General features: G+C 37.7%; 1 protein-coding gene across 3 annotated transcripts in view; it reads left to right on the forward strand.

Moving 5' to 3' along the window:
* ACSS3 (acyl-CoA synthetase short chain family member 3) overlaps positions 1 to 13,471 on the forward strand; it is a 65,579-nt gene that overhangs the window by 25,691 nt on the left and 26,417 nt on the right. For 2 of the 3 annotated variants that reach the window (XM_068667449.1, XM_068667459.1), the window contains 2 exons: positions 7,212 to 7,363; positions 10,673 to 10,776. In XM_068667449.1, the coding sequence (XP_068523550.1) occupies positions 7,212 to 7,363; positions 10,673 to 10,776 (256 nt within the window). The remainder of the gene's footprint in view (positions 1 to 7,211; positions 7,364 to 10,672; positions 10,777 to 13,471) is intronic. The other variant, XM_068667441.1, reaches the window with a different exon arrangement.

The following is a 13,471-nucleotide window of genomic DNA, read 5'->3' on the forward strand; positions in this document are numbered from 1 at the left end:
TCCCTAAACAGCTAAGTCATAGAGAATCTCACATACTTTAATATTTCCAGCCAATGACTGCAGCAACTGGAGGAAACTTAAACAAATTGCTATTCGTAATTTCAAACCCAGTTTCCCTCCAGGAAAGATGAAGTTTACTGACTTTCTTAATGCATCAGCATTCAGCATGAAAGCTTGAAGTGAATGCATTATTTTCCTGTGAAGATGACAAACAGTCTGGACACTCCTCTTATCATTATGGGGTGACAGAAGAGACTACTGTGAGCAAGCTTTGGCTCTGAAAAATAAACTAAAGTTAAAATTTTGCACACACATATTCAGTATCCAGTTTTCACCTGCATGTTTCTGAGGTGGAGAGGTGAAGAAGAGCAGTCTGTGTTTTGCACACAATGTCCCACAAACACAGAAACACAGAAACACAGAATTTCTAGGTTGGAAGAGACCTCAAGATCATCGAGTCCAACCTCTAACCTAACACAAAGAGTCCCCACTAAACCATATTCCTAAGCTCTACATCTAAAAGATTCCATTTGTCCTTCCCCTTTTAGGTGGTAATGATCTTTGTTATTACACCTATATGCTATATAAAAACTGTAAAATCTTTGGAAATTTAGTATCCTTAAGCAAAAATCCGTTACTTATTTTGACTTTGTCCTGTTTTCTGGAAATGACGGCTTAAAACGGCTATCACTGCAGGCTATATTTAAATACTAACGTGCCATCCCTCAAGCTTGTACCTACTTTTCCAGCAAAAAAAATCTGGTATATAGTCTCTACACAAGCTAGAAATCTTTGTTTTCTTACTTCACTTGGATCTACTCAGATAGTGTAGATCTTCTGCGCAAAGTTAAGAGATGGACAAGCAAACAAATTGTGGGGAATGCTAGCAACACTGGTGCTAGCGTTTAATATTACTCCCTGTAAGTAAGGTATATGTTACTGATTAAAATACCATTTCCTCAGGTTAACACTAGGAGGAAAGGGGACAGATAATCTTACATCCCTTCTGATGCTGCTCATTGTGCAGCATTGTAAAATAAAATCTCTTCATTATTGCTGCTGCTAAACATAAATATGTTCACATGAGAATCTGCTGCTTCACTGTAAAATTTGGTCTTCCTCTTTGGCCCTGGTAGCCTGCGCCAAGAGGAAGCTGTCTACAGACAGGCTCCTCTGTTAGGATTAGCTGGCAAAGTTTGTCCTGCAGCCAAGGGTTATGTGCAACACAACACAGCCTTTAGGGCCAAATTTTATGTGCAGCACAGCACAGGCCTGCACCTCCTCAGGTCAACTGTTAAATGGATTGCTAACTTTGTGATGTGCAATAGTCTTCCAGTGAGATCATTTCTGGTTTAGGAGTACATGAAGGAGTAAACCGTTGACTTTTTTGACCAAAGACTTTGTAGACTCAATTCTTATTTACATGTGTATGAATTTGAGAAATCTCAGCATATGCTGCTAGGAGCTGGTGCTTTCAGTGTCAGTGTGTGTCGTGCATGTGCATCCTCCTGTGCAGGTGTATGTCTATCAAGGTAAACATAAATGCTATGTAAATATACCTATATAGATACTAATCGCTTTTCTCACCCTTGTGTTCGTGTTCTTTACATTTCTAAGTGTATTTAATTATCCAGAGTTTTCAGATGATTTGTTCATCTGTTCCATCCACTAGTTTTTTTTTTTTTTTATTATTTTTTTTAATTTTCTATTTAGAAATCTAGTTTATGAATAATATCTACTTTTAGGCTCCTTTTCTTTTTAATTAAGAAATTTTGGAGGCAGTGAACGCACAACATATTTGGAGTGTATTGACACTAAATGTGCGAGCTCAGATGAAGTTTGGAAAAGAAATAAATTAAGCACTTTTCTGTGTTGATTTTTTGATTTGGACAATTTACCTGATGTTGTGTACCTTCCAAACCCTATCTTGATCTTTATTTCATTTGTAGGTGCTCAGTGTAGTTCTGGTATACAGTTTTGGGGGTTTCAGTGGCTTAAGGATCTCTACAAGTAATTAAACAGAGAATTCAGTAATAAATGTCTTTCATTAGAAAAACAAAGAAAATAGAGTAAAGAAAAAAGAAATAGTTGTTCTTTTCAAGTTTAATTCTTTTATAAAGTAGTTCCATTTTCTACTATGGAAAAGAAACAACATACAATGGTTTCCCAGTGGACCAATAGAATTTTAAGACTGGAGACCACCATGATTGACTTTTCTCATATTCTGAATAACATGGATCAAAAACTTTAGGTGGTAGCAGAAGTACACATTTATAGAATCAAATATCGTGTTACTTTGAGTATTAAATTATTATACTCCAATTAATGTTTAAGCACATAATAGATGTTAATTGGATTCTTTATTCCAATGGGATTAACTCATCACCACCGCTCCAGTTAAGTAGAAGAAGAAAGTGGTGTGGGTAAATGACATTTTCCCAGACATAAGGAAAAGACTTGGATAGTTTTATAGTATCTATTCTTGACCACTGAGAACATTAAAATTATTGCATGCAATTTCCAGAAGAGAATCATGAAAGTAAATACTGCAATGGAGGTGTTTTCATTCTAGAAGGTATGGAGTAACACAAGAAGTAATGATGAGTAGAGCAATGTGTTCCTTCAGTAATCTCTTACATGATTGTCTTACAGTGGAGTTTTTTTCATTTCATCTGTCCTGTTTTGTTTTTCTCTAAAGAATGATAGACTTCATATATAAATAAGCTACTTGAAGTCTCACATCCCACTCTGGGTTGTTTGTGAGGGTTGGATCCCAAGCAAACGGGCAGCAGGAAGAGAAAGTCTAGTTACTTCTTGTGATCTGTAATGCCAGGAAGACAGCAGCGTTGTCATTACTGCAATGCTCAGGATGTGGAATTAGAGCCAGGGAAAGGAAGAGGACGATGCCCACGCCTTCCAAGGAGCTGTGCCTTGAGGACTTCATTTGAGTGGTCATGGACAGAGAAGGAGCTGTAGTCCCACACAGAGCTGCAGTGAGACATTTCTGTGCTTGGGGAGCACAGAAAGGACCCCAGCTCTCGCAGGGGTCCTTCCAGCCACTGCTCTTGCAACAAGCCTACAGCCTACACAGCAGCAGCAGCAACCAAAGGGTCCAGGTTTACACTTACTCTACTTTGGCACATTTCTTAGCTGCTTGGGACATCCAGCCTTTCTGTGGTTCTTGTAAGCCATTATCGGCTTACAAAGAAAGCACTGTCCCTGGAGTTTGCCAGTTCTGCCATTGCCCATATTGGTCATATTTGTGGAGTGAACTCAGTAGGATGTGTCATCTCGAGTCTGTAGCAAGGGGTTGGCAGCAGGGCTGACAGCAGAAGGAGGAATGCCTCTATGAAGATGTTCTTTTAAGTCCTGATACCTCCTTAGTGTCAGCAGATTTTAGTGGCATTGAGCTCCATGTATACTATTCACTATGCAGAAAGAATTTCCTCATTATGAGTTGAAGTTTATCTTTAATTGAATAGCCTCATGTTGTTACGAGTCAGGCAAAAAGGGAACTGCTGAGCTGTTATTGATGTGTAGTTGGTTGTTTTATTATAGTTTTCCTAATATGTCTTCTTTTTTTTTTCTCAAGTAATCCATCCCAATAGCTTCTGACTTTCTCCACAGGAGAACATTTCTATCCCCTTGATCATCCTTGCTGCCTATGAATTTTCTTTCATAATCATGCATTATCCATCAACACATTCTGCCTGAGGATGTATGCTCAGTTGGTAGACGTGATAAATTACGCGCTTAGTCTAGGTACTTCCAGAAAGAAACACATTCCTATCTGTCTGTCATTCTGAGTCTCTTGGTAGGTTATTAAAAGAAAGACTTTACCTGAATCCTATCTGATTCAAGAAGTGAGTCTCCTACATCTCTTTTTTAAAATCAGGTGATGCAGATCACTCTTCCTGACTGCCTTGTTCTTGATCACCACTATTTCAGTTCCTGCCAACCACGGATACTACTGACAGTGGTTTCTTTTTAATAAGTTTTCGTCTGCAATATTGATGCAAATATTGCATCAGGTCTTGAGCTGATCCCTGCAGAAATGCAGTAGAGTCATCTCATTTTCTTATATTCCCCAATTGACTCAGCAACCTGTCAGCATATTTTGAATTCAGTTACCTTGTGCTGTAATTTTTGTAGCAGTGACTTTTTAAAAATCAAAACTGCATGTGATAATAAGCCTCCCATGGCATCTTGCAGTACTCTACAATTTTTTTCTATGATAAATGAGAACATACTTTGGCTCTTTTATTAGTAGTTTTTTTTTTTTTTTTTTTTTTTTTTTTTTTTTTTTGCGATCTGAAATTAATTTGCACTGTCTCTGATTCATTTTGCCTTTGTCAGTTTTTGTTTATGCATCTGCCAAGGCACTGGAGAGCATTTTCTGCAGAATCAGTAAGAATATTTTGCAGCTAGGCCAGATTTTTTTTTTTCCCTAAATGAAAATTTTAAGTGTTGCCTTATTGGGAACTATTTCCAATTGATTGTCAGGGGAATTTTCTATTCCTTTACTTCCACAGCTCTTGCTGTTTTACTTGTTTTTCTCCTAGATCTGAGAATTGCACTTCTCCAAACTGAAGCTGAGGTCAGGGTTTGGGCCAGCTGGAGCTTGCTGCAAGGCACAGGCAGGACTGCAGCATGGCTTGGCCAGGCACCAAGGGCAGGGATCTGAGCATGCATCGCCTCTGAGCCGAGGGAGACTTCTCACACCTCTACCAGCTCTCTTGCCTCAGGTTACACCATAGCAATCCTGGCCTTGAGCACTTGCAGCCAAGCCCAGAGGGTAGAGTTGAGGTCACACATAGCACTTTTAGAGGCTCTGGAAATTTTCATTTGCTTAAAAATTACAGGCTATGTTATTATGGGCAGAGTAACCAACTTCAGATTGCCTCACAGTTAGGTTTTTGTTTGTTTGTTCTTTTCTGTCCAAGATGACTACAAGTGGTACTAGTTCAATTACATAATTAGTTAATGAGAAGTTTATGGAAATTTGGAATTTTTTGCTCAAAGTCCATTCTAGTGTTAGTGATGCAAGGTTTAACTCCTATGCAGATCATTGCACATCTGCAGGTATAGCGAATATTATATAGAGACAACATGAACTTGAATAAAGAGGTTCATCAGCAAATACTGGTGAGCACTTGGGTGAATACATGAAAGTTACAATGAAGATGTGTGCGAGGAGAAGGCTTAAGGACAGAAAACCTGATGAAAGGTTTTTGTTTGGGAACTGTGTGTTATATGAAACAAAAAAAACACATTTTTTTTTTTTTTTCAGTACAGAAATCTCCTTTTGCATGCCTCTTTGGGAATCTAGGACAGGCTATTAGTAAAAAGAAAGCTTTTGGCATTAGTGATACTCCTCCCTACTTTCTTGGCTGGGAACTCTTTCTTTTGTTTATTCTCTCTTCATTTGCTTCTCATTATGTCCTCTATACTTAAAACATAAAATAAAATCTTCAGTTGTGCCATCTGATTTGCCCTGCTTTTTTTTCCTTTTGCGGCCATCCTCCACTGCTGCACTGCTCTCAGCAGCAGTAGCTCACTGTAGGGCCGCTACAGTGGTGGCCAGCCTTGGTTGGGCATCCTGCGCTCTGGAAATTGCCAGCTGGCCACTGTTGGTCTTGTAGCTGGTGCCCAACAAGTGTGGGGGGATTTGCAGTGGGGAAAAGGGAGAGGGAAAAGGAATACCTGGGAGCCTGCGTCACAGCCAGCGGGCAGTTTGCTCTGTTGGGATGGGGCAACAAACCCGATTTGTGTGTGATTCCGTAAAGGCATTTACTATGTTACTAGTGCCTTCTTACTGCACTAAAAGTAGGGGATTTAGTAAACTCTTCAAGGTATTCAAATGCCTGTGTTCCATTTGCATCTTGGCAAATTGAAAAGTATTAATTAAAGTTTTGCATGTTACTTTCTTTTTCACTGGACCTATTAATCTATTTGTTGTATTGTGCTTGTCTTCTTGCAAATGTGCTGCTTCAGAGGAAAAAAAAGTAAAAGAAAGAAAAGTTTCTTGAACGTTACTGGCAGATGTCCAGACCATACACCCTGTGGCTGGTTAGAAATTCAAAGCTGTGCCTGTAACTCTTGAAAGTAATAAAATACATGAACCTGGGTGACGCGTGTTAAGCAGGACACACTGCAAATTTGTGTTTACACAAGGCTGGTGGAGGTATAAATTTGTTTTGTGGCTGGTAAACTGCTGTAAATTTGGTGACATTTTCAGTGGTGCAACTTTCTCCTTATTCACGGCTTCCTGCAAGTGTTTGTCTCTCCTGTCTTGTTTGTATGCCTTGTCAAAGTTCATCTTCCAACTTTGGCCTTTCTAGTGAAAAGGTTATGTAGCGATAGCTGCAGAGCTTTAACAACATCTTTTCATTTTGATATACGTACGGAGCAATTCGTTCATTCCAGTAACACATACAGAAAGATTGTTGTTAGGTGAGCCTGTGCTGACTGCTTTTCATATTTGCAGCACCATGGAAAAATATTTTTGATTATTTATTATTATTATTATTTACCAGTGGACAATTTGTCATGTCCAATTACTTCTGTTTACAGTTTTCCTGACTATGCCCTGTAGCTCAAGACAATGTTTAGTTTTCTAAAAACAAACAAACAAACAAACCCAGCAGATACCACACTAACACAGTTAAAGGGATCTTTGGCTTCTCTCCAGCTTTCTCATGTGATAGCAGCACAAAGATACCGGTAAGCCAGTTGTAAGCAGCTGAGTGGGAATTTTTCCAGAAATGAGAGACAAATTCGAAGTGACAAAAAGCTGGCATTATGACCTGCAGCTCTGTGCATAGGGTATGGCTGAAGTGCCACTGTGTCCAGAGACTCCTAGGTCAGTGGGACCATGAATGTTTTACAGCCTGTTTGACAGTAAGGAGAGATGTAGGCATGACTCCCTCTGCTGGCAGTGTAATAAAAGCTGTTTGGGGCTGTCTTCATTTGCTTGTCCGTTTGACCCATTTTTCTCAGTTCCCAGAGATTATGCCCAAAGCTTGTGAAATTTATTTCTGCAAGTGAGTACACTTAATGTATTATTATTTTTAACAAATCCTTCTTTAAAGTCTTATTTGAAATTACTTCAGTTGCTGTGCTACCGCTACTATTACACGTTCAAGCCTTGAACTGTCAAGGAATTATGAAGTATTTTTATCCTGTGACGTTTTAAATTATTCTCTCCATAGGGGAAGCCTGTGGGAACGCCAGATGCTGGTGCCTATTTCCGCGTGCTAGCAGAGCATGAAGTAGCTGCCCTCTTTACTTCACCAACTGCAATTAGAGCAATCCGTCAGCAGGACCCTGAGGCAGCCCTGGGAAAGCAGTACTCTCTGAAAAGGTGAACTAAGGATACACTGGAAGCATTTTCTTACAGAAGCAGACTGAATGAGCTAAGAATAGCAATGTCTGGGGCTTTGCCCACCTATGTATAACAGAATTCAAATATAGTCTAGGTGTATATGTATTTGCTTGTGAATTTATATTGACGGTTTGGAGAAAAGGCAAGCTATTAAAAAGATGACTCTTTAATTGCTCATTAGAAAGATATCTCTAAGGTATTTTACTCCACTTTTACCTCCATTTTACTCCACTGTGCTTATACCCTGTAATACAGACTTGGATTACACGATCCCATACTGTTTTCCCACGTGACCTCCCACTTCTCTGAGTTCACAGGATCTTCAGTGTTGATTTAATCAGCAGCTAGTCAATATCTATCTCCCCATAATTTAGTCACTGCTTATGGTTATATGTTGCTGTTTCATGCTGTTTTTAAAGTTTTTATCACCGTGGTATCTCATGCTTCAAAATCATGACTGAGTTCATCCTCACAAATCCCTTGTGAGATGAGAGAGTAGTACTTGTGTTTTGCAGATGAGAAGCTGAGGCACAGAGAGATTAAGGTAAAAGTCTTCTATTAATTTTGAAGACCAGACTGAGCTATTGAACTACCATTATTTCCGAGTTTTTAGCATTATATGGTTAAAATACATTATTAGCATTTTGTAGTTGAAATGCCTCTCACACTGACTTGATGCATCTGTGAGTGTTTAGTACTTCTACAAATCAGATTTCAGCATTGCATGCCAAATATTCTAAAAATGAAAAATATTTTAGACCAGATACAATCTTGGAGCTGAATAATTTGCTCAGCATCAAACAAGGGCCATGTCAGATTGTAGGCAGTATTTAGTCATGAACATCTTTTATCACACTTCTCCAAAGAGAACTGGAAGATGTAAAGCTATGTAGCTTAATTAGACCTCCATTCTCATAATTGCTCTGGGAAGTTTTGTTTATCAGTAAGCTGGATTTATTCCTCAGGTATTCATTACAAGTTCATCATTACTTTCTTCTGTCTATTTTGAGTGTTGTCAGCAATCATTTCCCTTCCATGAAATGGGGAACAAGCTCATTTGAGACCCTAATGCCCTGTTCTTCTGTGATGTTTAGTGACAAGAAAATGATACAGATGCTAGAAAATTTAATTGCTATTTCTCAGCATTTATTTAGGCAGTGACTAAAATGAGTCAGTGTGTAATTAGAGTAATAAATGACAAGAAAATCTGCTAACCTGCTCTGTAAGTTGTTGCATTTTCTGACCAAAGAATTCCAGGCAAGTTAGAGTCCCTTTGCTGGTAGCAGTTGCCCCAGATGTAAAGGGGTATTTCGTCATTCCTACTCAGTGTGTAGTTCATGAGCTTCTCCATTTGCGCACAGATTTAGTCATCTCAGAATTCATTCAGCTTTGGGCTATGCAATCCCTTGGTATGCAACTTCTCCTCTAGTGAAGCATTTAGTATCTAGTATTCTTGTGGATTGTCTTTAGTCACTTATATGCAAAATCCAAAGCTTTTTGCACCTGTGGGTAAAAAAAAACATGTCCAGTGACTGTTCTCTGAATCCTGGTGTAGTGCTGTAAGTCTTCTTAATGTAGTGCTGACAGTCTTCTACCTGCCTTTCTTTCCATGTTAGATAAGGATTATTTTACTGTAACATCTAGTTATGGCTCTAACTTCCTGGCTATGTGTGATACTGTCATGTATATTATTGAATTGGGAAAGGTGCTTAAATTAGACTGGCTATCCTGTAATGATTTCAATATTAATGTCTAGCTAGTTACAGTGAGTGTTATTTTATAGGTTAAGCTGCAGTTCTTAAGAAGTCGAATCCAACAGATGATTAAAATTTTCTTTCTAGGAAAATTCTTGCTTTCAGGTGTTATTTAGATGGACTTTTCCATCCAATGTCGAGATAATTTTCTGTTTCAGTTTGGATTAACACTTTTAATTGATACTCTCGATATATGATACTTTATCCGCCATTATTTGGTGCAGAATCTGTGAAGTGGGATGTCTTTTTCCCATGTGGGATAAAATGTATTCCTACTTACTCTAGAGACTAAGTCAAATGTCTAGGAATGCATTCCTGAAAGAGGGTTCCACCATGTTACATTTAATTCCTGAAAACTTCTATTAAAAATGATATAGGTTAAGGCGATTTATTTTTCAATCTGATTTAAAAAATAAAAAAGACTATTGCTGAAAGGTACAGGGGTGGTAGACAATGCCAGCTTCCAGTATACACAGCAGTATGTGATTTACAGGAGTAAATTGAATGATAAACATATTTTTGTTCTTTTGAAATAAGTTAAATAAGTCCCTGTTAAAAACTAATGTTGGTAGCATCATTGACAACTGCACAAAATTATGTATGATGTTTCCAAAGGTTATGGTGTGCCTACTTCAAAATCCTTGTTGGCTTTTGGAGTCAAATCTTGAAATTTGTTTGCTTTCAAAACATCACCTGTGTCTTAAACATGACTTATGCTAAACAGCAAAAGAGATTTTTAATTTGTATTACTGCAGGATAAAAGCCCTGTTCAAGGATCTGTAGCAGACCTGTTTTTTTGATAACTCACAGTGCTGCTAAGCAGGCCATCTAATCGTATTGCTGCCTGTTGTGTTTGAAAAGCAGCAAACACCCAAATTCCATGACCTGGGTATATTCTGGTTGGCTTGTGGAATCTGTTCTCATCTTCACAAGGTAACTGTGACGTTGACCCATTGACTCTTCCCCTGTTTGGAATCACATTTCATCTTTTAATTGACTTAATTCTTATGAACTGTTTAGGTCTGATTTCCAAATGACTGCCAACTGACAGTTGTGCATGAAATGGGGAAATAACACTGCAGATTAGATTAAGATATAAGTAGAAATTTGTAGCTTGTGTTCCATAGTGTAATTGGCTTTCTTTGCCTTAGGTCAGTTGTGAATGTTCTGCCGTTTTATATAAGAGAGTCTGGAGACTGAAGCTTTTTCATTGGATACCAAATATTAATGTGCTTGCTTTAGAAAGAAATACAAGGCTGCCTAAAATCTGTTCAGAAATAGTGGATATAGTTTTTTGAATTCTGAAAATAAACCTGCTTTTACGTGATGTATCAGGTAGCATAAATGAGTATAGCTAAGATTCTGATTGTTACTCAGAGCATACAAGGAATATCAGTCTTCCCTCCCCTTTTGTCTTTATCCCATCTGGGACACAGGTCACAGATGTTTACTTAATTTGTATTCTTGTTTTCCTTTCTTGTCCAGATCAAGGTAAATACCTTTTTTTTTTTATTTTTTTTTATTTTTTTTAAAGGTTCAGAACGTTGTTTGTAGCTGGTGAGCACTGTGATGTGGACACACTAGAATGGTCAAAAAAAGTCTTCAAGGTACCTGTCTTAGACCACTGGTGGCAAACTGGTGAGTGTTTTGAACTATCATTTGTAAAATACGGTGATGAAGTATTTTCAGACTTGGTTCCTGAGTCTGCAGGTAGGTCAGCTATGTGTTTCCATGAACATTGAAACAGGAAAGGCTAACAATGAAAATAAAAATTCAGCAGAAAGAGTGTGTTTGTTTTGGAAGTGGTCTGAAAAATAACTTTATAACAGGATATATTTAAACTGTGGCATTTTTAAAAGCTATGTAGAAAAACAAAAGCATTATCTGATCCCTATCTTAAAAAAAATAATGGTATTGTTACTGTATTTTTCTAGGTTTAATTGTATCCATTTGTATGTTTGACTTCTTCATACCAGAAAATTTGGAGAAGCTTTCATGTTTAAGTTATGTTGTATGTGTGTATGTATATATATATGTATGTATTTAAGTTTATATATTACACATATATTTTGTGAAATTAAAAACAAATGAATGGAATGCTGGAATGGAAGGCTGTTGACTCAAGATAGGCATGGCAGGTGAGATGGAGGTGTTGCATTGTACATAAGGGAGAGATAAGACTGTATGGCTGTTAGGGATGATGCAGTAGAGAGCCTCTGGATGAGGATTAAAAGGATGGAAACCCAAGCAAATGTAGTCGTGGGTGACAACCATTGATTGGCCACCCAGGACAATAGCATAGATGAGCTATTCTGTAGGTAATTAGGAGTTGCCTACAGTTGTCTGATCAGTTACTTTTGTCCTTGTGGGAGACTTCAAATTCCCAGACATAAGCTGGGAATATCATACCGCCACAACAAGTAAGGCTGGGAATCATAAAGCATGTTATAGATCAACTTCTTGACACAAATACTAAGTGTGTCGACTAGGAAAGGAGCCCTCCCAAATCTGTTGTTTGAGAACAGGGAAGGCCTTGTGGGAGATGCAGTAGTAAGGGGCTGTCTTGGCCACAGTGCTTATGAATTACTTGAGTTCAAAATTTTTTAAGTAAGCAGATAAAAAGTCAGTGGAGTCGCCACCCTGGGTTTTAAAAGAGTGTGCTTTAAGCTTCTTGGGGAGCTAGTTAGCAGTGTCCCCTGGGAGTCTACTCTAGAGAATTAAGGGGGGGTCCATGAAAGCTGGTCAGTTTTTGAGAACCACCTTTTAAAAGTCCCAAGATTGAAAGTTAATGGCTTATTCCTACATATGAAAATGCTTTTTACCTCTAATAATCTAGCAAATTATTATATATTCCCAAATTTGATATATGTCTGTGTTCTTCCAAAGCAATAACATTGCAACTCTGTGAGAAATATTGGCATCGTAATTTTACCCGAATACTGTAGTCTTATTCATGCAATTTTGTCTTAGTTGTTGACTCTTTCAAATGAGGCTAAAGCAGAAGGTGGTGGAGGAGTCTAGTATTTGTGTTATCAGTAGGTCTTGTAAGATGGAGTAATTTCTATTACCTTGCTTATGACTGAGATAAGTACGGAATAGATAGATTTGCAGAACAGAGGTGACCGAGTCACTATTTGGAGGCAGAAATGAGTTTGACACGCTAAAGTATTAAAAAAAAAAAAAAAGACAAAGAAATGTAAAACGGCTATTTAGAAATGTAGGTAGTCTTTCATTTTGTCTTTGGAATATTTATGGAGTATATGAAATTGTTGTGAATTGAAGCAGTTGAAATGAAAAGAAGCTTTCATTAGAGGCTTCAAGATGTTTATACCAGAAAAGCCCAATTGATTACAGCTTTAATTTGTGTCAACGTCTTCATCAATAACACTTCTTTATTTGAATATTTGTGCTAAATATAGTAAGCACACCTTAAAAGATGTGCAATGCATGTCATAGGATCAATAAGAGGCATGTAGGATTTCATGAAATAAGGACTGCTTAGCACTTGTTGTTTGCTTTGGAGACATGGCAGTGAATGAAAGAACAGCCCTTTCTGATCCTGTACTCATCTGTACATAGGGAGAGGATAATCTTGTTTTAGATTTGTGCAGGTGTTTTGTTTTTGCTTATATATACAAAATGGCACTTAGTATTTAAATAGCAATTTTCATCTTCAAAGTAATTGTGCAAGCACAAGTAAATTAATTCTTTTAACACCATGGTGAAGTAACTGAAGTTATTCCAGTCTGACAGACATTAAATTGAGAAAGACAAGTATCTTACCTACCACAAGCTATCCAGGAAGCCACTGCAAATTCAGTGTTAGAAGACAGTTTTCTGTGCTCAGAGATAGATTTTTATGTCATATTTACATATGTTTTGTGGCATTTTGAGTCTTTGTGAAGGAAAACAGAAAAGTGTCTTTCATACCTTGTTTTAATTCTCTGTGTATGATAATGTTTATAGAGAATGATGCTGCATTTCAGTATTGCTGCTAGGAGCTTCACAAGGAACTTTGCCAAATCTATTTGAAAAAACCTAACAATGTTTAAGTTATACTCACCGTGTCAAATTCTTTGGAGTGGTCTCAGTACACAAAGAAATGTGGATTACATTGGTTTTGGATCTAGCTTTCAAATCAAGAATTAACAACAACAATAGTAATGAAGGTGTGAAGAGTTGCAGAAGCACAGATGCTCTGAAAGCTTGTGTTAAACATTCCTAGCTGCTTCCATGGTAGCTGTTCAGTATTTGTAGCAGAAAGAAATAAAATGAGTCTTCTATACCTTTTTTGACACTTTTAGAAGTTAGCAAGTAAAATTTCCATTTCTTA

Source organism: Anas acuta, chromosome 1, assembly GCF_963932015.1.
Source record: "Anas acuta chromosome 1, bAnaAcu1.1, whole genome shotgun sequence".
Lineage (NCBI taxonomy): Eukaryota > Metazoa > Chordata > Aves > Anseriformes > Anatidae > Anas > Anas acuta.